This window comes from Carassius auratus, chromosome 20 (genome assembly GCF_003368295.1).
Source record: "Carassius auratus strain Wakin chromosome 20, ASM336829v1, whole genome shotgun sequence".
Classification (NCBI taxonomy): Eukaryota; Metazoa; Chordata; class Actinopteri; order Cypriniformes; family Cyprinidae; genus Carassius; species Carassius auratus.
The window spans coordinates 328,027-350,711 of NC_039262.1; the positions used below are offsets into that span (position 1 = coordinate 328,027).

The window sequence follows — 22,685 nt, forward strand, 5'->3', positions numbered from 1 at the left end:
TTTCAAAGGAAATTGATTCCTTGTGGGAATGACAACTCAATAGTTGTTGTGTGGGAACCAGCTGAATTGATAAACCCCCACAGCCAAACATCAAATTTCTAGCTTTCTAATGAGTTCCAGTGTAACTCATTGCCATGGTATCAGTTGCATGGTCTCATGGCTATGCAGTTTGTTTAGGAACCCTAGCAGAAGTGTGTGTTCATTGTGTTGAGGCCAAAAGGACAATCTGTGATGTTAAGATTCTAAAATGTCCTTTTGCTATTCAAATTTCCAGGTCAAAGTCAACTGGACTGGAACTTGAATGAATACAGTGCAAAATAATTTTGGTGCACATACATGTATTCCCACTCTCCCATATTTGCATGGTTAAGAATGGAAGTTAATGAAACACCAAGTGTAGCATGACCACCCAATACACTAGTAAATAGTTGCCCTTTCATGAACTCTTACACCTGGATGCTCTCTCATGTCATTAGGCCCAGAGTGTCTGCAGCTGACAAAGTTTAGTCCCCATCTTCTATAATGGTGCATGACACTTTAAGGAAGTTTCCTGTTGCCAAAGAAAACACGATGACCTCAAGAACAGGTCAGAAATTCTCATTAAACCAAAACGTTACGTAATTCTTCAATGATTAACAGCTCATATGCTAACTTTCCAAAGACGTGTACTTACACTATCCATCAAAGCTGCCAAACGTAATAAGCCACGCAAAGTAATAATGTTCAAAGTTGATCTTAATCATCAAAACGCACTCAAATGCTATTTGAAACGTCTCTGTTGTCAGAAACCGACCTCTAACCACAAGCCAAATACATTTTAACCCAATTTATCATTAATAACTTGCATTAATGTGTTTGCAGATGTCCCGCTGTCAAACCCTGACCTTCTGTGTGAGGGCTGGTCCACAGGAAAGAAAACTGGATCGACACAACGTCAGAATTCACTAGGGAAGTCATGGGCCGTGAGAAAAATCTGTCGTTCACCTCTTTTGTCAAACAGAGCACTGCTCTCCTACGATGTATGAAAACAATGTACAGTAGATACCTATTTCTTATGCTTTAAGTTTGGAATTTCAAAAAATGAAAAGCTAGAGGGTGTCATGTTTTCCCTCTCCTGAATAACATATGACTTGCCAGAGTAAACTGCGCCAGATGTTAAGCTACGGGCTGAGGCCAATTTCTTTTTCTTCCATGCGCAATTCATTTCACACAAGCATTTTTTCACTTAGATATTTAATAAAATGTCTGCCACAGCAAAGGTAATGTTGAAGGAAGAAATACAGCAAGCTACTGATTTTGTGCTAAAAGCTTTAAAACACATGTTTGTGGGGTTAAATTAGTGACCCTATGAAAACCCCCTGAATGTTATGACTTGTGACATTATTATTGCATGGCATATGATTTGGAGATGGAATTTGTCTTTGATATTTTCTAATGGTATGTTGTTAGGACATGGTTAGGTTGCAATTTAAACAAGCAACTGCATTACATACATTAAAAAAAAAAAAATTATAATGGCTCTACAAACAGATTATGTCAAAAGAAGTCTAGACATCCCGGTCTGTGTTGAAGTCAGAACTAATTTAAAACCATTAGGGTGCAGTTTAAACACTGTTGCTGTAATGGCAAATATGAATGGTTTATATGTAATACATGCTTTAGAAATGATTCAAGGGTTTAAAGTAAAACATTTTTAAGAAATTAAAGGGACAGTGAAATGAAATGAACACAAATTAAGATATTTTTTTTATGAATTCCAAGAGCTTTCTGTCTCTGCATAGAACTACAATATCTTTGAACTATATTTAGTCAAATAATTGCAGCCTTAATGAGCATAAAATGCTTCTTTCAAACACATAAAAAAAAAATGCCATTGTATCAGTGAGGCAGAGTATGTGTTTTGCAATAAATAAAATAAATGTAGCTAAAGTCATATTCTAGAGTTACAGCCTGGAAAAAAGATAAACGTCATCCAAAATCTCTCCCTCTTTTTTTTTTTTTTTTTTTTGGCCAAACTTAGACATATTTTATCTTTATTAATCAAAAACAGCAGAGCTCTGACTTGACATCAGCACAGATCTGTGGATATTTTATCATATGTATTTCCTTGGAAATGTTGGACATTTTTGCTTGAGATGGACATTTTCCTTCAATCCCAGCATGACATTGGTCTTTCAGGAACATGACTGCATGTATAAAGCCATGAGTTGAGAGGATGGCAAGTTAGGAAGAACGTTGTGGCATGTTTGACATGATTTTTTTTTTATATATTTTTTTGTGATGGAGGAAATGGTGAACATTATTTAGAGAACTTTCCATGCACTGCTTTTTAAAACTAATGTTCCAGGAAGCGTTCTCAATGTACTACATTATTATTGTTTCATTTTAACTTCGCAAATGTTATCTTTAATTGCGTCAAAAGGGACGCACAGCACACCTCCCAAAGCCACCTTTAAGGTCATGAAAATATGTACTGACAACACGGCCAGACATCCTGTACAACATAAATTTGGTTTTTAGTCTGTGCTCAGGGAACTGTAAATTACACATAAACCTTAACAGGCTATAAACCTAGACAGCAAACTAATAGTTAATAGTCTCAGTGAAAGGTCTTTTTGGAAAAGTGACAGCCTGAACAAAACCAGAACCTCTGGACAGACCTGTTCAGCGTCTGCATACTGGGTATAAAATCTTGGTCTTAAAATGAACTTAGCAGATAAAATTTGAGAGGGAGCAAGTTTTTTTTTATTGTTGTTGCATTCTCATAGAGGTCCAAAAAGAGTGGAATGAGAGTAAAGGAGATATGACAAAATAAAGGTGAAAAATTATTTGATTGCGTATTATCCTATCAGTCAGTCCACAAATTATCTCTAGCAATTAGACAGCAAACAACTCGCTCACACAGACATCAATGCGAGAGTAACATGGTGGATAAAATTTGCGAGGGAGAGAGTTTTTTGTTGGGTTCTTATAGAGGTCTAAAAAGCTTGGTGTGTGAGAGAGATAAAGAAACAATAAAGGTGAAAAGTTACTTGATTAGCATATTATCTTATAAGTCAGTCTGCAAATTGGCTTCAGCTTCAGTAATTAGATTGTAAACAAACCTCTCACTCACATGTCTGATTCAAACAAATGCACTAATTTGCATAAAGCTGATGAGCCTTTGGCATGATGTAAAAAAAATATAATGTACATGATCTTATAAGTATATATTAGTATTAGTTGCATGGTGACAGTGCCTTTATCTTTTATCGACATCAATCAACCAAAAAAATTAATAAATTTGTCGTCTCATTTTTTAAGTTCACCACACACCACTGAATAGCTTGATACATGAGATTTTACAGAGGCTTTGTTTGTTTGTTTCTTTTAAATGAAATGATTCAAATAATTGAATTGAAATTGCTGCAAAAATTGTTTAAAAAATGAAACCAAATAAAACAAAAACATTATTTGGATTTGGTTATACAGACACACTCAGAGACTCCTTATTAAAACCATAAGGAGGAGGAAATGCTTCTCTCCAAACAAACGCCATCAGTTTGGAGCCTTTAGCAAAGACAATGGTGTGATGCTTTGTATAAAAAAGAGAAACTACTCTGGTATGTCAGTAACAGTAAACAAGCGTGGGTTTTTATCAATCGTCTGGAAATGGCAGTTAAAACCAGAGTTCAATTGAAGTGCAAACAAAGGGCTTAACATCAAACTCAATTAATATGGAGTCATTCAAAATCTCTATTCGCAGAAGTAATATATATGTATATATATCTATTTAAAGTAAAATATGCATCTATATATGGTCAAAGTTACTTGACTTGAGCTTTGATGTAAAATGTTTAGCTCCTACTGTTCTTAAAGGGTCTGTAATTTTCTGACCTGCAGGTGCGTTTCCCAAAACCATAGTTGCTAACTAAGTTAGCAACTTTGTTGGTCGCAATGCAATTTCCCATTGCAAACCAACTAAGTTCCTAACAGGTTAGCAACTATGGTTTTGGGAAACGCACCCCAGGTTTGCAATCTGCAAAGTGCTTTAGAAGTGTGTGTGCAGCAACTGCTTCTCAAACTCATTTGCCCGCTATTCTTGCAATTAAACTGTGCTTAGCAAATTGTGAATAACAATACAAATCAAAGGGTACATTTGATTGAGAAATTGGAAAGAGTTTCAATCTTTTGAGATGAAAAGCCTTTTAAAGAAATCATTGATTTATCAGATAAAGAATTTTTGAATAAAGTCCCTGCAAGCCCATTGCCTCTGCTAAGACATTTTACACTTATCCATGTGTTATTTTCGTCAGTCAGCAGCCTTGGAATGTCAGAGTTGTTTCGTTTGAAATAATTTGTGAACTGCATGCATGAAGAAAGCCAAGGGATGTTCCTCTTCCAGCCGTTTAGTCCAAGAGACTATTTGTCTAAAAGCAAGAAAGTATTTTCCAATGTAATACACACTCTTTTTCATTACTGGTTATCCAAACAGCATAATTTTATAAAGCTAAGTTAAGCTAATGCACATAAATATCTTTTTATTTGGTTTGTCCTTCTTATGCTTTAACGACAGCATGCATGATCTCCTCAGGTTTGTGTAAAACTAGCATCTGGTAAAAACAAAAAAATAACAACAAGAAAACAAAATGATGACTTAAAGGGATACTCCACACCATGATGAAAATTTTGTCCTTAATCACTTACCCCCATGCCGTTCCAAACCCATAAAAGCTTTGTTTGTCTTTGGAACACAATTTAAGATATTTTGGATAACCAGCAGGCTTGTGATTGTCCCACTGACTGTCATGTAAATTACACTGCCAAAGTCCAGAAAAGTATGAAAGACATCATCAGAATAGTCCATCTTCCATCAGTGGTTTGAATTTTATCAAGCAACGAGAAAACTTTTTTTATGCAATGAAAACAAAAATAATGACTTCATTCAACAATTTGTCTCCTCTGTGTCTCTCCACATCACCGTAGCACCATTTTGGAAAATATGAGCTGAAAGCAAGCAGCGTATATGGATGTGCTGATTTTGTTCAATTCAAAGTGTAAATACATGTAGAAAATGTATCCTTGTGTTGTGGGTGACACAGAAGTAAGAACAGCCGTGTGGAACACTTTTTATGATGAATTCTTGCACTTTATTTTGCTTCAAAATCTCAACCACTATTCGCTGCCATTATAAAACTTGGAAGACCATGGACATTTTTTTAATAATACTCCAATAGTTTCTGTCGGAAAGAAGAAAGTCATATTCACCTTGAGCAAATAATTGGTATATATTGCTCTGAAATGGCACTGCATAACAATGGGCAGTATACCCCAGCTGTTTCCCTTTTACATGCTTCGTTAACATGCCATATAAGTGTCGAACATAAAATGAAAGCAATGTCAGCTCTGCCCTCCTTTAGCTGTGGCACCTTGCATGTGTTTAAACACTTATATGGCCCCTCCTTTATTTCTCCATGTGGTTTTTGAAATATTTTGGGTGCGTCCAAAATGTTCTCCTCATACAATGATTGTAATATGATTTTCCACTGCCCCGCAGCTGTAGTAACAGCCCCTGACCTCCTTCCCAAACACTGGGGCGCCATCTGGACCCTGTTAGCTCTACTTGCCAGTCCAGTCCTGTTCCTCCCAGAGGGCTCCTCATAGGCAACCGCAGATGAACAACTCAGCATGAAAGCCAAGACCCTCCTCTTCGTAACCACCCCATGCTGCCATTTTTCACTACTTGTGCTTTGAGGACATCTCAAGGAGACTGTGACTTCTTATATGCTCATTTATATAAACTCCTCCACTGTCTCCATGCAGTCTGCATGTGTGGCATTGTTTGCATTTATGGTGATTAAATGAAATGAAAACTCTGACCAAAGTGTGACACAGGGCTCTTTTCTGCATGATGTTTACATTACATCACATGTTGGTTTGTTTGTCTGTGTAATTGCCTCCAGGTCGGACTGGAATAGAGGGTAATAATTGTGAATAATTCACAATTCTTCTCACTGCACACGCAAGCTCGCGTCTTTGGCTCTTAAATGTTTAAACTGACAAAGCTTTAAATGCATATTAACGTGTGCTATTCAGGCCTCATCTGTGCGTGCGCTTTCAGCAACTGGATGATGACAGAACAAATGACCGCTCATATTCCAGTATAATGGGTTTTTTTTGCAGAAAGTAATCGTGCTGCTTACTGCATATTGTGATGCCAAAACAGAATGCATTATGCATTTCAAATAATATATTATTCTAACACGGTTACATTGCATGTTTATATCAGTGTGCAGTTACATCCAAGATCAAGATATCATTTTTTCTTCTTCAATTCTGTGTGCAACAACGTTTGCAGTGCAATTAGTGAGGAAGGAGTAATTAGAAATCATATCTAATATAAGTTCTTGTCTAAGCTGAGTCCATTCTATTGTTGTCAAATCTGTTCAGCCTTCTGCAAAAAACAAAGCGGGTTAAGCTATATGACTGCATTTCTAAGGCATTCTGTACAGAGGCTGGCATGATTTCCAAACATCAGACATCCAATTTGACTATTGTTTTCAAAATGATGAGGGGATGTTTTAATGGGTCTTCTATGGTCACCCAGCACTGAGAACTTTTTATAAGCAATGTGGTTAAACAGGCAAAACAATAAAAATACAGACTGTATTGAGTCATTATAAAATACAAAACAGGCCATTGTAGCCTTTCTCTCTGCGCTATTTGAAAAGGTTCATGCAGTGAGACACTGAATCAGTTATAGAGTTGAAATGGCAACTCAGCTGAGCCACAATAAAGCAGCTTTATTTCACAATAGATAAAAATAAACAAGCTCATTTGAACATAAAGACAATGACTTCCAGACCACAAATATTACACTGACGCCTCCCTCTGACAGCTCCTCAACCGCAGCCTCATTCTGGTGCTGAAACCGCATCCCCCTCCAATCCAGATCCCTTAATGTGTTTTGCTGTGGGTGTCATCGAGAATGCATGGGACTGTGTGCATAAAGTGCTTGATTTGCATTTGCCAATGATTTCATTGACTCGAAATGCAGATCTAAACTCATGAACTCTTCTTAAGAGAGGAAACTTTCTCCACATGAGATGTGATGTTTTATTTTGGATGCAGTGCTGATATCCTTTGCTGTCGAGCTCCACGGTTCCTCCTGGGCTTGGATTCAAGGATCCAGAATCATATGATCAAGCTCCCAAGTGAATTTCAGAGAGTTCCAAGAGTTTTTTGGCCTGATGGTGAGCATCACATGACCTAGATTTAATGGTTCCCTCTGGTGCAATCCACACATATTCTCCAGCTTTCCACACATGCCTGACCTGTTGTGTGCATTCCCTGCAAAAATGTTTCTGAAGAAGGAATTTTTGCTTTGCCCTACTTAAGATTGTTGAACTTCTGTCTCAACTCTGCTGTGGGAATGCTGTTCTAATACTCTGAGACTTGTGTTGATATAAACAATTACAAATAACTGCTTTCCCTGCTGAAAAAAAATTCAGCTACGGTTGATTGCTGTGTTTTGGAACAAGCTGGTTTCTAGCCATGTATAATTTAAAATGTAATTTAATACAATTAATTAAATCTAAACAGAAATACAAAAGTGACAGATGCACATAACATGAAGTATGCTGCCGATGAGTCAAGCAGAAAATAAGCCTCTAACTTTACCCATGGGAAGTGATCATGTGTTCTGAAGAATGAAGCTCCATTGGGCTTTAACTACATGAATGAGGGCATCTCCTCTGCTTGAAAGATAAAGTTAATCATTTCTGTAATTATCGTCGCTTATGTGGTTGGTTTGAAATGCTTATAGGTTTTATGCGAAGATATTACTAGAAACAAGAGCTTAAACAGTTAATGCATTAATGGATCACAAATGTGGCTTGTTCACAAAGTAATCTCAAATTTGTTTTTGTTGAACTGTAGAGTGCATATTTATCGTTTCCCCTGTAGAATTCAGAAGAGCTAAATTATGTCATAATAAAAATCCAAACATGGATTATGTGAGGGTTAGATTTAGGGAAAGAGTAAAGAAAATATTATTAGATCAGTATAAAAATGACAGAAGGTGGACAATTATTTTGTTTGTGTTGTTGTTTTTAAATGTGTTTTGTATTATGGGTCATTTCGTGTCAAATCAACCAAATTTCGGAAACATCCCATGCACATTTTTTTTATTTGGTCAATATATAGAAAGTTGGAATGTGTTGCAGTATATGCCAGTGGTGACTATACAAGAGTTTCCATGCCTTTGACTCAAGAAGTATTAATGCCCCTTTACATTTTGCATCTTAAAAAACTTTCTTTGCCATCTTCATTTTTAAGGCACTGTATATTTCAGGTGGCATGTCAATATGGCTTCAGTAGTAAATTTGGTTCAATTTGACAAATTTTCAGTGGTCCAACCTAATATTTTTAAACTTTTAAATAACAGTTTTCTATTTGATGATATCTTAAAATGTCATTTATTTCTGTGAAGACAAACCGGACTTCAGTGTCACATGGTCTTTCAGAAATCATTATAATATGCTCATTTTAAAACCGTGAAACCTATTTTCATAATGAATTGATGAAATAAAAGTTCAAAACAATAACATTTATTTACAAAATATTTTTTGTAAGTCACTTTTGAAAGAAGGTGGGAATGACAATACAATACAATGATGAGAAGGCCTGAACTTACTGAAACAGCATCTCCACTTTCTTTACAAATCAATTGAATGCTTCATCATCATGACCCTTTGACCTTTTGTGTTTTTTTCCCAGTGGTTATGAAAGCAGCACTTTATCTCATTGTTTGAGGTCTTCTCATTCCCCAACTGTGCAGGAACTGTTCAATCAGCCCCATGTGTCCTCCACATTTCCTCACATCACAGTGGCTCGTCTCCAGGCCTCTTCTTCTCTGCACCCACTTTATGACCTTGTTTGCTTTTGTTTAAGGCTCCAGCTGGCCCGGCCGGTTCGGAAGACCACAGAGGCACATCTCTTTTCATTTTGTGCAGCGGTCCACACTTCTCACTGCTTTCCTGTCCCTTTATCCACGCTCTGTCAGTGTGATTGCATGTGTGTGGTCCCGGCCAACAGTTTTGGCTGCAGTGTGTGCTAATGGCCAGTGAAGATGTGAAGTACAGCTGACAGGGTCTGGTTTGTGCCCCACCGCCACATTTAGAGACTTTTTGTTCTAAACATGAGGTTAATGGAGCAGACAGGTTATGTGTGGCAGGGCCCCAGCTAACTAAGCTAACTGTGACGGCAGACGATTGGACCAAATGAGTGTTTGTTAAGGTTTCAGGAAGTTTGCTCTACTTTGTTGATGCTAACTTCAGACACGGAGCAGAAATATGTATGTCTCCAAAAGAGGGTATTCGCATCAGTGCTTAAGAAGAACCATTTCTGACTGGTTCATAGAACAATTTTAGTGAACAATTCTTAAAAGAGATATTTTGTTCTTAGCGAGAAACCTTTATCCACTATAAAGAACCATTTCTACAATAGGAATATTCCATTGATTTTTTTTATTCTTCATGGAACCAAAGATGCCAGTAAAGAACCTTTGATTTAAAGGGTGTAGTGAAACGGATACCATTATCAATGTTTTTATTGTACCACTAAAATTTATTTGGATGGGTCTTATTTGAAAGGTATACAATAACATAAAATAAAATAAAATCTGGCATAGATTTAAATTTTATAAACTTTAATATTAAAAATGACAATTTAATGTTTCTTGGTAGAATGTGGCAAAAACACAAAGCAGGGGTTAAAATTGTATGTAGACTTTTAGATAATCATATTACAGTAAGCACTGGTACAATTGCAATTGGAAGTTTCTAGTATGCCAGTAAGAGATTGATTAGCTGGTTCAGGTGTGCTTAATTGGGGTTAGAGTTTGGGCACCCCTGGTGTAAAGACCAGGATCCTTGCTTCTGAAAACATTTCCTGTAAATTATCCTTTTGTAATTATTATTAAATCTCTGGCATAAGGGAAATGAATCAGGACATATACAAGCCAGACTCAAACAGCTCTGACAAACAACTTTGAATTGCATGCCATTATTGAATTATTATGTTAATTTGATTAATTTGCAGTTTATTTACTTGTCTCCAAACAAAATTACACCAAAAGTGTATGTGCCTCTGTCGTGACAGTATGATTTATTCATTCAGACAATGTAACCCCAAGTTTAAATCCAATTTGCTTTTATATTCACTTTTTGTAAATGAGTCCCTGGAAAGGCCAATATTATAATAGTGCAATGCTACTGGCTTGAAAAGAATGTGACTGAATTTTTCCTATAAACAAACCAGAAACATCCCATCAGTGAAGGACATCTGAGGTGGCAGTCCAAGGTCATATTTTCCAGTCTAGCCTTGGACAGAAGACGCCGCCTTTGCAGAATAACTTCTTTCTTTTGTGTCTGTCTGTACCGCAACAAGTGTGTAAGCTCTTTAGGAGGATGTGGTCTGTCAGCAGCTTTCAGACTCTTAAGATACTCAATTTCTGATCGCTCAGCCACAACATACCATTGCCAATGTAATTATTGTACTACTTAATTGATTTGGATGGCTCTTATTTGATGGGTAAAAAATAAAATACAAATTATAATAAAATAAAAATAATTCTGGTACTAATTACAATTTTAGAATCTGTTTAATAAAAAAAAAAAAAAATTAACAATTATTATTTTTTGGTAGAACGTGGCAAGAATCAGACAAATCAGGGTTTCCAGCTGGATTTAGACCTATAGATTAGCAGTAAGTGTTGAAAAATTACAAATATAACCTAAATGTAACGAAACAACTAGCGTAATCTTCAGTTGGATGATCATTATCAATTTTCTTTTTAAAGAGATTTAGACCCGTTTTGTATCCTATTGTGGAAAATGTCTTAAATCACAGATCTGTAGAAATGAATCTCGTCTCAAGTCAAATTATATTTGTTCGATGAAATGCTGCCATCTAGTGAATCTAGATGCCTTTACCCAGTTACATTATAAACTAACCTAAAGCAGCGTATTTAATATCGGACTGAATTGAAAAATCGTCTATTTGCCTCGTCAGTAACATTTTACTACTGAAAGCCAAAAGCAACAGTCACAGTATAGTTCAGTACTGTCTACAGCTTTTTTATATATAGTTTAAATCATCCAGATGCCACGACTGTTCTCATATGAAACTTTTTTTTTTATGCTTTGTCCAGAGAACAGTATTTACGTGCTTTTAGAAATGTATACCAACAGAAGTGAGCCAAGAAAGTCAAAGATTTATTTAGTTTAGGACAACAAAAGAGGAAAAAAAATGCAGGCATTTGTAATTCGATTGTATCACTCCGAAAAAGGTATATCAATTACAAAGTATCCCCTAAAGGTCTTGGTGTACACATCCATCAATATATATCAAATCTGTATTTCATCCAGAAACATCAGCAACAAAACTGTTTAATATACAGAATCAACAGAGATCTTCAAATTCTTCTGGTTTGTATAAGCAATCTAATCCGTTTTGTTTTTCGATATTTTACATATTTCATTTGTATTTTTAAAGAAATGACAACGCTAACTGCTTTAGAACGGTCCTGGCATTTCGCGGTATCTTATCGATGGCTTGAGTCCTTTCCTTTCACAAACAAGATATTGTAGGGGAGGATGTTTGTTCCCTTTAAATCGCAGATTCATTCCTTTTCTTTACATGAAGTCATCTGAATCATAGCCATCCTGCAGAAAAAAAAATTTCACTCATAGAAGTCATAGAAGAATTTGTGTCAATGCTCGGCAGAACAGGATGCCTTACCTCATTTGTGGTCATGTTGTCACTCTTCATGAGTGATGAATAATTCCTGCAGGAAAGTAGATGTTACAAGTAAGCACACAAAATTGATGTCTGTACCTGTAAATAATACGTCTCAAGGACTGATTCTGATGTGCAAAGGTTATTTTTATCATATTTTTATCATTTATGCATCTACAGTGGAGTCCAAAAGTCTGAGACCACGTTGAAAATATTGCATAAACACGTGAAGCGAAATGAGTTATTAAACAAATAGGAATTATGAAACACAACAGACATCACTCAAACTGTTATGCCGATAACATAATTTGTAATGCCGTTTATTTTTATCAGATTATAAAATGGATAAAATAAACACGTTTCACTAATTGTCTCAAACATTTGGATGCCCGTGCATTTATTTATCTTTTTTTTTTTTTTTAAACCATATATAAATATACAAATTTTTGTGTTGAGGTTATAATCTGCATCACAACATTTTAACTACATGCAGCACCTTAATTCTTCCGTCTCTTTTTTCTTCTTCGTTTCCTCCTTCTCCTTTTTCTTCTGCTCTTGTAATTGAGCCTTCTTCTCGTTTCTTTCCTCTCTGTCCCGGGTCTCCTTCTCCGCAGCAAGATCAGGATACAGCTCCTCTTTTGTTTTCTCTAGTCTGTTGACGATTTCGTTGATTTTCTTTTCTACTGCCACAATTTTCACCTGTTGACATTGTACAGAAGATGGATATTTATACAGAAGCTATTTAGAAGATTTCCAAATGCAGTAGTAATACCTGAGCACCTTAAATCACATAAGACTTTTTCAGACAGGCAGTAAATGGTATTTTTTGACATAACTGACTCAGATTAGTTTGCTTTCTATAGTTTCTGTTGCATTAAAACAAGATCATCCATCCAAATAAATGATTTAGACCAGAATTGGCTGCAGTGTGAACGATATCATTGAGTTTATCTCTCCTCATACCTCCTTCTGCCGATGGAAGCCTATCTGCCCGACATCCATGTCTGCTGTTTTTTTCAGATTGGCCCATGGTGTGTAGACAACATTAATATTGTTCATTTTGCAACCTGTAAAAAAAAAATAATTTATATATATATATATATATATATATATATATATATATATATATATATATAATATTTTGTTATGCTTCTTGTCAAGAAGCAGTACCTTGAATGCTGTTGTTTTTGACCAGCTGGACACAGTCGATCAGGACTTCTTTTGGTATGTCTTCTATTGTTGTACCCTTTAATTAGTGAACATAGATGTCAACATGGAAAACTATAAATAAAACTGTAAGATAAAATATGAATAACCTCTTCAAATACCTTGGGCATTCTTAGATATACATGGGCAGATGAGAGCTTGTCCACATGGAACCTGAAACACAAGACACTAATATTTCTTGTACTTGAACTAATATCAGAGCAAACCTAAAAATTAATAATTCCTTTGTTGTGGCAAACGTTAAACAGATAACTTATTTGTTCTCACCAGATATCTTCAGGCCATCCATACTTTATAAGATCTTCATCTGTGGAAAAACAAAAACAGTTATTAATGATCTGACAAGCACATGGTGTGGGTGTTTAAAATAATACTTATAAGGAATTCAGTACTTACTTTCATGTTTATCTTTGCCCATGTATATGGTATAGGGAGGTGAGACAACTGTTAAAGAGAAGCATGTATAGCAACTTTTAACTCTTGCTTACATATTTAACCGAACCTCCAACAATATAATCTCACAATGTCAAATTACAGTATATTACAGTTTTGATCTTCTTTCTTTTGTTCTATGTTGTATATTTATAAGTAACGTCATTATAATTGTCTCGTTTTTGTTGACAACATACACACTGTTTTGCCCTGGCATTGAGAACACACGTTACTCACCGGCGCTTTTAAAGTAAAACACCATCTTTTTAGGCGAAGACGCAACCCTTGAAAAGTCTTTGTATTCAATGGATAGGTATTCAACAAAACACTAAAAGCACATCAGAGGTAAATAATCTTCTATCAGAGACACATGTCATGTGCACCATCCATTCCGACCACAACAGGAACAAGCAGCGCTGCAATGAAGTGATTCACGGTTCATTTGAATCGAATCTCGCTCGAGTTCCAAATCCGAACTGTGCTCACGTCAGCAAAAAACGTCGGTGGATTTTAATAAAATGTAACTTATATGTATGTGCAATTTATTAATTATTTAGATTCTAAATTGATTTTTAAGTAGCTAAATAGCTGCATCAATCTGAATGGGAGCTATCAGGGTTATTTGAAACAATGTGTTCGAAAGAACCGATTCGTAGAGATGAATCACACTTACCATTCCTAACCGGACGTTGTCACACGCACGCATTCGTTGTTTCCGTTTCCATGTGCGCCACAAGTGACTTTGGCGCGTTGTTCAAAACAGACCGAGGGTGAAGGGAGAGTTTTGCCGCGATTATTTCACATAAAATAAATTCAGAATCGTGTTAATTTGACCTGGTAAGTGAAATACTACATATATTGTTACATTGTCAGTATCTGGACGAGGCTTGTGATGACTGCGGGATACTGCGAGTATTTTTAATGAGATGTTGGTTGGTGTCAAATAATTGGCGCCTAGAAATTTGCTGCGGTATAAATGAATAAGTATTGGACAAATATATTTACTGTATTCTTCATACTATGTACCAAGCTATATAACGTTACAGTTACCATAGCAATAAACTTGCCACAAAACACCATACAGTTTGATTCTTTTTTAATGTCGGTTTAAAGTCACACACTATTCTCTGACGCAAATAACGAATTTTGTCGAATATCTTTTACTAAAGTCGATTGTGTTACTGTTTTTTTTTTTCTCCACATTTCTCATATATGATAAACTGGAAGCAAATTTATATTGTAAGAAATATGAGAATGTTCCAGAAATGCAATCTGTGGCGTCCTATAAAAGCATTTCATGATCTTATTCCCTGTCTTCTCATTTCAGGTAATTTGAAGATGTTATCCCGAAAAAGAAAACATGGCTCTCCTGATACCCAGAGGTATGTGATGTCATTTTGTTAGATAATGTTAATAGATATGGAAATGTACTTTGCAGTTATCACACAGATTGTGAGCCATTTCCTTCCGTTTTTTGCTTAAACCCACCACAGTAACCCATCCAAAAAACAAATTACAAACCAGCGAAAGTCTCCAAGAAGGACCGCTGGACAAAAAGAAAACATTCCCATCGCACTGGCATCACCCCAAAAGATTCTCAGTACTCCTAAGAAGATGCCGAGGATCTCTTCACTAGAATCTCCTCCAAAGCGGATCTCTCCACGAAAAACCGTACTGGGAGCGGGATCCTTCTACAGCAAGCAGAAACCTCTTTATCTCACACCTCTGGAAAGAAAGCTGTTAAAGGAAACCAAGACCCCACTGTCAGTACCTATTAAAGAACCATCACACCTCCCTTTGAATGCTGTTAAAAAACCAGTGAAGAAGGTTCAAAAGAAAGGCACCGGCGCAGGCCCACAGTCTAACCTAAAAGGCTACTTCACTGCTAAACCCAAAGGGAAAAATCCCTCAGACACGCAAACAGATCAGTTGTTGAAGACTACGTTAGCCCCGATTTCATTTAGCAGTATGAAACCCAAGAGTAAACCCAAGCTGCTTGTTGGAGCAGCTTTCTTCAGCACTGGAAAAAAGCCCACTTCAATGTTCAAAAGGTCTGCACAGAACACAAAGCCTAAACAACCCTCAACCTACGAGAAACCCAACTCTCAGAAACCCACGAAAGAGAAGGAAGCGCTGACAGCACCAGGAGAACGTTCCCCAGTCCGCCGAGCCATCTTCTTAAAAAAACACCCGAAAGCAGAAACCACAACCACAGGTACCACTGATGAAGATGGTGAGGGCAGTGAATCAACGCAAGTGATGTTGAGCTCTAAACAGATGTCTCCTCACATCCTGGCAGATCTGCATGGAATTACCAAAGAGTTAAAGGTGGTTTTAAGGAGATCCGTTAGTCCCAATGGATCCAGTAAAGTGGGTAGCCAGGTAAAATTTAACTCTTCAGTCATTTGCTAATAACTTTATTAAATCTAAAGCTCTCATCATCTTTTTCTCAAACTGAAAATGTTTTCCAGGACTCGCCCACAAACACGGATTCAGTGTTTGATGTGAGTGACATACCGCCACAGGACAACAACAGCTCTCTTTACGAAGGTAAATAAACATCATTTTCTATAAATACTTTATTTAAAAAGTTAATATATTTTTTTTATTTTATAGATATGAAAGTGTTTGTTATATATTATTATCTTATATGTAAGATATATATTTTATAAATCAAAATTATTGTAATTTCGCCAGTTATTAAATGGGATGTTTAATGTGATTTATATAATTTCTGTTTTGAAAATCGCTGTTTAATTTGTCCAAATGAAGTCCTTAGCAATGCATATTACTAATCAGAAATGTAAGTTTTGACATTAACGGTAAGAAATTTACAAAATATCTTCATGGAACATGATCTTTACTTAATATCCTAAAGGTTTTCGGCATAAAATAAAAATCTATCATTTTAACCCATACAATGTATTGTTGGCTATTTCTACAAGTATTCCTGTGCTACTTAAGACAGGTTTGTTGTCCAGGGTAACATAGATTTTGTATATTGTATATGTTGTATATAGTGAATGTGTGTGTGTGTGTGTGTGTGTGTGTGTGTGTATATATATATTATACTTATTGCTCTCTTTCAGAAGAGTCATCTGTGTATCCCATCTTTGGTAGTAAGAGGTAAGACATCATACTTTTTTTCTAATGCAACTGTGGAAAAATACTGGGGGAAAAAAGCAAAGTCATGATTACATTACAGTGGGGGAAAAAATGCAGTTTGAAAAGAACACCACCTTAAGGCTAGATTGAATTAATGACTCAGTGTGTGTGCCAGCAAGTTTATATTCAGTCTTTTAACAATTTGTCATGACCCATGTAGAGCTGGTTAATCAGTTGTTCTCATCTTTTGTTTTAGATCTCAGAAAAAAGGGATTTTGTCATCACCGCTGAACACAAGCACTCCTTCCGCATTGACTGGTACTCCTGCTCTTAAGGCCAAAGAGAGGACTGCCTTGAGAAGAGAGATGAAGAGGCAGACAGATAATCAGCTCATAATTGTGAGTAACATGTTAAGAAGTTGAACAGAAATAAATCGCTGTTTCTTTTCCACCTCTTCTTGATGGTTTATGTGTCTGGTATTTAGGATGCCGGTCAGAAGCAGTTTGGTGCCACCACATGTGGGTCCTGTGGGATGCTGTACAGTACAGATAGTCCTGAGGACAACTTCCAGCACACACAGTTCCATCAGCGCTTCTTGGACACCATTAAATTTGTGGTGAGCTGTCATGAAGTTGTCATCAAATGCAGCTCAACAGTTCTGCTGGAATTTCACATCATTTTGTTAATTTTTAGGGCTGGAAAAAAGAGAGGGTTGTGGCTGAATTCTGGGATGGAAAGATTATTCTTGTTCTTCCTGATGATCCTAAGTATGCCACAAAAAAGGTATGCTGGCAGTGATTGATTTATAACTTAAACATTTGCTCTGTCCAGCTAAATCTCTGGTGTTTCCTAACCAACGCTGCATTGTTTTAGGCAGAGGATGTGAGACGGATTGCAGACAGTGAATTGGGCTTTCAGCAGATCACTCTCAGTAGCCCGAGCTCGGCTAAAACCTACCTGTTCATTAACAGCGACAAGATGGTGGTGGGATGCCTGGTGGCCGAGAACATTAGACAGGTGGCCGTTTAACAAAACATTTCTATCATTTGGCTTTTGTTCAATATCATTGCCATTCTGAGCTATAAAGTAAGGTATACAGTGATTTAGCAGTCTTAAAAGGTCGTAAGTTCTCCTCTCCACAAACTAAGGCCCTCAAATAGCTGTTTTAAATATGCATAATACATAATGTCATGAAATTTAATGTTACATGCAAATAATTTTCCTCCAACTCAAATTTTCTTTCCTTGGTCTTAAAAAGTTTTTCAATTTATGTTCATAAAACCTGCAGAAACCCTGAAGAGATCTTGCTAACCCTTGATTGTACCCAATGTTATATAGGCTTTTCGGGTGCTGGAGCAGCAAGAGAAACCCAAAGACATGAACAAGGAGGATTTCATGGAGCACCACAGAGCCTGGTGCTGCTCTACTGTGTCAGAAAAAGCCATCTGTGGTGTTAGTCGCATCTGGGTTTTCAGTCTGATGAGGAGGAAGGGAATCGCCACTCGCCTTCTGGACACTGTCAGGTACTAAACATTTTCAGTGCATTAACAAAAAAATGTGCATACATTAGTTTGTGTATATAAAACTGTTGTTTCTTACTGATTCAGGACCACTTTCATGTACGGGAGCCACCTGACCAAAGAGGAAATCGCCTTCTCTGACCCGACTCCTGAAGGAAAGCTGTTCGCTACAAAGTACTGCGAGACACCAACGTTCCTGGTGTATAACTTCATCAGTTAAAGAAAAACATTTCTTATAGATTCCTGTAGGACTGCATTTGTGAATGCTTTGAGTTTTTAATAGATTAAAAAAAAATTAGATGTTTAAATGAAGTTCAGTCTAATATTATAAATCTCATGCAGTGATCCAGATTTGTTCAGGAGAGTTTCAGGTTTTACTGTTTTGTATAGATTAATGGATTGTCTTTGACAATGAGTTCATGAATCAGTATTTAAGACGATTTACATTAGCACAAATGCAAGCTCTGTTAACCCATTAACTACCACAACTTAAAAGTTCCGGTTCGGAAAAGTTGACTCAGAATTGCCTTGAAGTTGGTTGTAAAATGAACAAGAACTTTCAATTCAACTGGTCTTTGCTTTTGACTTTGTATATATTTTTAAATAAATTGTACTTAATCAAATATTTTGTGTTGTCTTTGTGTAAATCCCTCTGTCACAGTGAGTTTGAAGAATCTTTTTGGCATGAAGTGTTTTGGCTGTTTGCAGTAGCATTTGCACATGGGTGTATTTAAAAGAGGGTTAGTCATTGAATGCTGTTTACATAAACCTTTAATCAATAGCTTGTAGAGTGTGTACATATAAAGATAAGATATAGATTATTAAGGTTTATAGTTTGAATAAATTCTCTTTTAAGTTTTCCGTTTGTAATAAAATTTTGGCTTCAATTTGTATCTTGTATTTAATCTCATAACATTTTAAATACAAACATTTCTAATTACACTTTGAAAAAGTTTGAGATAAATGATTTGTGAGAAACTTGCCAGACTTTCTGTAATTAAGTCATGAGGTTAATCACAAATATTTCATTTTGACAGCCATTGATTTTCCTATTTACATATCTAACAATCGGTTGATAACAGGAAGTGGAAATTATATATTTTTTTGTTTGAGATTTAACATTTTTCACAGTACAACTGACCCATGCAATAATATACACATCCATGGCATCACAAAGCTTTGAAAACCTTTAGTTTAGAATATATCATGTTATACATGTTAGATAATTACTTTTATTAGTCAGCTATTTTGTCAGTGAGAACTTGTAAACTTTCCATCCAGTAAGGATTGTAAAATTAAAATTATATTCAAGTTAAGACAAGACATTCGTTTAGCATTGGTGCTGATTTTATACAAAGACCATGGTTAAAAAAAGAACTTTTAATCAAAATAGCACTGCAACAACTACTGTGTTTAGAATCTCTCTAAAAGTCAATAGAGTGCATAGGAAAAGATTTAACATGACAACAGAAAAGTATTTACAATGTGAAAATGCACCAGCTCACAAAGTAAAATTATAGACAGAACAGTAACCAGACCCAACAGGCAAACCTACAGTGAACATTTAATCAATTACAATGATGTCACTGCTTCTGTCACAAAGCTGGGCATTTGATTCCAGCACCTGAACAATGTGAGCTGCAGAAGGTCTTTTATGAGGGTCTTCCTCTGTACAGAGACAGAAGAGCTCCACCATCCTCTGATAAGCCCCTCCGAGAGTGGCTGCGTCCAAAGCAGGCCGAGTTCCCAGTCTCTCATAATACGCATCTTCATCAAAATCATCCTCATCAAATGTATCATCTACAAAAAAATAAAAACAAGAAAAGAGTCATGAGGCACTTACAAACTAAATATATTCACTATAAGCTATGGATAAAGTCATAGTTATTTTACCATCATCGTCATCATCCCCCTCAGTGTCCAGTATCTCCAGGTGAGGAACAGAAAGTGTCATCATCTCCCACAGAGTGAGTCCATATGCAAAGATATCAGATTTGTCTGTGATAATTCCATCCTCCAAAGCTTCCTTAGGCTTCCACGGCTCTGTCCCTATATAGTGGGCCTTCGGATCACTCACTGGAGAGATTTGAAAAATATCACAACACTGACAAACATGTTGTACACAGCATCTGATAGTTTAAATGTTATTATAAAGTAAAAGGCTTTTCTAAATATAATCAACCTTCAGGTTATGGTACATTTGTCTAGTTGCTTTTTTTTCTCTCCAAGAAAGAAGAGTTTTCCACACATAATATATATATATTTTTTTGCTGTACAAAAAATAAATTCAAACAAAAACAAATATGCAAACTTGGTTCAGGTAAACAAGGTTCAGCAGGAAAAAAAAACCCAGATGTTTCAGACTATTATTTCATATGACTTCATAGGATTAATAGAGTGGCTCTCAAATGATGGGTCATCATTCAAAACGATAAAAAAAAAAAATAGGAAAAAAATGAAAAACTAGTAAAAAGTAAAAGAATATGATTAAAGCAAGGAAAAATAATGCTAAAATATAAAATCTTTTCATACCCTGCATGTTTTCATCCAGTGGCAGTGACACACCAACATCACAGATTTTGATGCTTTCAAAGTCGCCCTTGATAACAACATTGCATGACTTCATGTCTCCATGCAAAAGCTTTTTCTCATTGTGCAAATACTGAGGAAAAAAAAAAACACATATGTAGGAGCCTGAGATTATGTAATAACAGCGACATTTAAAGATGGGGAAAAGCAGTAACAGCACATTTCTGCCTGATTTAACAATCAGACCTGTAAACCCCGTGCGACATGAAGAGCCACTTTTTCAATAGTGGCCACTGGAAATGCCTGCAGACCCTCCTCTCTCCTCTTCTCAATGAGGTCATTCAGAGACTGCTCTCCACCGTACTCCATCGCCAAACACTTAGAGCCGTCCTTTGCTGTGGTAAAAGCTCTGAACCCTTAAAAAACACACAGGAAATAAATCATTTAAAGACACATTTGTCTTATAATATTCACATTAACCATTATAATGTAGTACTAGACATATTTACCAACAATATTGGGGTGGTGCAGGTCTTTTAAGATCTTTGCCTCCTCGCACAGACGCTTCTGATAAACGGTCATTTGACCATTTGCACATTTGCTGTTGATCTTCTTAATGGCCCATGGTGAATGAGTGTGCTTACCCATCCTGATGTAAATAGTGGCATAGATGTTTCAACTTTTTCTTTGCACTATCATGGTGAAGGTAGTACAAACATGCATCAGATATATGTAAGGTTACGTACCTGTTCATGAGATAGACACTGACTCCAGTCCCGCAACCCAGCTTCTTCATGAAGGGAGAGGCAGGAATGGTGACTGGGGTTCCACATGCACTGACTGATAACAACACGTTAATAATAATAACAACCACATTTTGGTCCAAGATCTTGATAATGAGAAAGTCAATGTAGTGTGATACATATAAGACATTTAAAGATCATTTTACCTGGACTTTTCACTTTTGCAGGCTTGCAAGGTGTTTTAAAAGCACTGGGTGATTCTTTGTTGGCCTCCATTTCTCTAAAATTAAACAATAAAAGATTGTTTACACTGACTCTGTCACAATCCAAAACGACAAACGTTACAAACAACTTTAATCACGCTGTACACAACCGATTAAACTAAATATCAAACGACAATTCATAATGTGTTATATGACTTATATAGATAATGTAAATAATTTGAATTAACACTTAACTTACATGACATAAGAACTTCAGAGATGGTGAAATACGCGCTCGGATTTGAAAATCACCGGTTAGACGTCAAACGTACGTAAAGCTAAGCTACAGCGTCCGTCGAGGGACATAACTGACTGCGTGCGTTTTCGTTTTTTTATTCAATTCCTTCTCCAGTGTTACTCAACATTTGTTAATCTATTAACTTTAAAACATCGCTATTACATTTTTTCACACTAAATCGATACATTAAAATATAATAATATATTGTATGATTGTTAATAATAATTACATTACAATAACAAAACATATAAATAATTTGTTAAAATAAATCTCAAATAAAATATACATATTCGATTAAAAATAATAAAATGAAATAAGTCAAAATTACAAAATAAAAATAAAAAAACAATAAATGAAACATAAATAGTAATATTCAAATGATTAAATAAAATCATATTTGAAAATTACAAAACTTAATGAAATAAAATGAAAAACAAAGAAAAGAAAAAACTAATTCAAAATATGAAGAAAATTATTATATTATAGAAATAATACTAAAATAAAACTGTCTCTTTCAATAACGAGTTTCCTGTGACAAAAGTAGAAAATTGAATTTTTTTTTTTTTAAGGTAGACTACTGAAATATTTATGTAATTTTAAACATAAAGGCTGTTTGATGTGCATAAATGTTTGGTCTATTAAGCATTATATAATATTTGTTACTTCACTATAGTGTTGTGTAAAAAAATAAGAAACACCGCCAATATCACATAAACAAGTGAAAAATACTTACCTAAGTCCAGTAGATGGCATCATGTAGGCCTAAGCATGGGAGTTGCTGAATGATATTGTTGGGTTTGTGGAAATATTTCTTAAACGTCCTGTTGTGCCAAAGGCAAGTAGATAACCA

The 22,685-nt window shown here is 35.8% G+C and overlaps 3 protein-coding genes across 5 annotated transcripts; 1 reads left to right on the top strand and 2 right to left on the bottom strand.

Annotated features, from left to right (window-relative positions):
- Window positions 1-11,234: 11,234 nt before the first annotated feature.
- Window positions 11,235-13,861, bottom strand: ccdc25 (coiled-coil domain containing 25). The gene is made up of 9 exons (XM_026290248.1): window positions 13,675-13,861; window positions 13,402-13,449; window positions 13,273-13,312; window positions 13,107-13,158; window positions 12,949-13,024; window positions 12,742-12,845; window positions 12,275-12,477; window positions 11,782-11,827; window positions 11,235-11,705 (listed from the first exon to the last, which is right to left on the bottom strand). The coding sequence occupies exons 1-9, from the start codon at window positions 13,697-13,699 to the stop codon at window positions 11,676-11,678; spliced, it is 624 nt and encodes a 207-aa protein (XP_026146033.1). The 5' UTR covers window positions 13,700-13,861; the 3' UTR covers window positions 11,235-11,675.
- A 269-nt stretch (window positions 13,862-14,130) lies between these two features.
- Window positions 14,131-18,685, top strand: esco2 (establishment of sister chromatid cohesion N-acetyltransferase 2). Of its 3 annotated transcripts, XM_026290251.1 has the most exons (12): window positions 14,131-14,274; window positions 14,765-14,819; window positions 14,931-15,652; window positions 15,737-15,819; window positions 15,909-15,987; window positions 16,527-16,563; window positions 16,799-16,940; window positions 17,027-17,158; window positions 17,236-17,325; window positions 17,416-17,559; window positions 17,881-18,065; window positions 18,150-18,685. In XM_026290251.1, the coding sequence occupies exons 2-12, from the start codon at window positions 14,776-14,778 to the stop codon at window positions 18,280-18,282; spliced, it is 1,791 nt and encodes a 596-aa protein (XP_026146036.1). In that variant the 5' UTR covers window positions 14,131-14,274; window positions 14,765-14,775; the 3' UTR covers window positions 18,283-18,685. The 3 variants fall into 3 exon arrangements, with proteins under 3 accessions (XP_026146036.1, XP_026146034.1, XP_026146035.1); XM_026290249.1 differs by having other exon boundaries at window positions 14,931-15,819; XM_026290250.1 differs by having other exon boundaries at window positions 14,931-15,819; window positions 16,530-16,563.
- Window positions 18,686-19,391: 706 nt separating this feature from the next.
- On the bottom strand, window positions 19,392-21,885 carry LOC113120442 (lymphokine-activated killer T-cell-originated protein kinase homolog). Its single transcript, XM_026290252.1, has 8 exons — window positions 21,797-21,885; window positions 21,541-21,614; window positions 21,338-21,431; window positions 21,101-21,240; window positions 20,838-21,007; window positions 20,595-20,724; window positions 19,956-20,138; window positions 19,392-19,862 (listed from the first exon to the last, which is right to left on the bottom strand). The coding sequence occupies exons 2-8, from the start codon at window positions 21,608-21,610 to the stop codon at window positions 19,627-19,629; spliced, it is 1,023 nt and encodes a 340-aa protein (XP_026146037.1). The 5' UTR covers window positions 21,611-21,614; window positions 21,797-21,885; the 3' UTR covers window positions 19,392-19,626.
- Window positions 21,886-22,685: the final 800 nt, after the last annotated feature.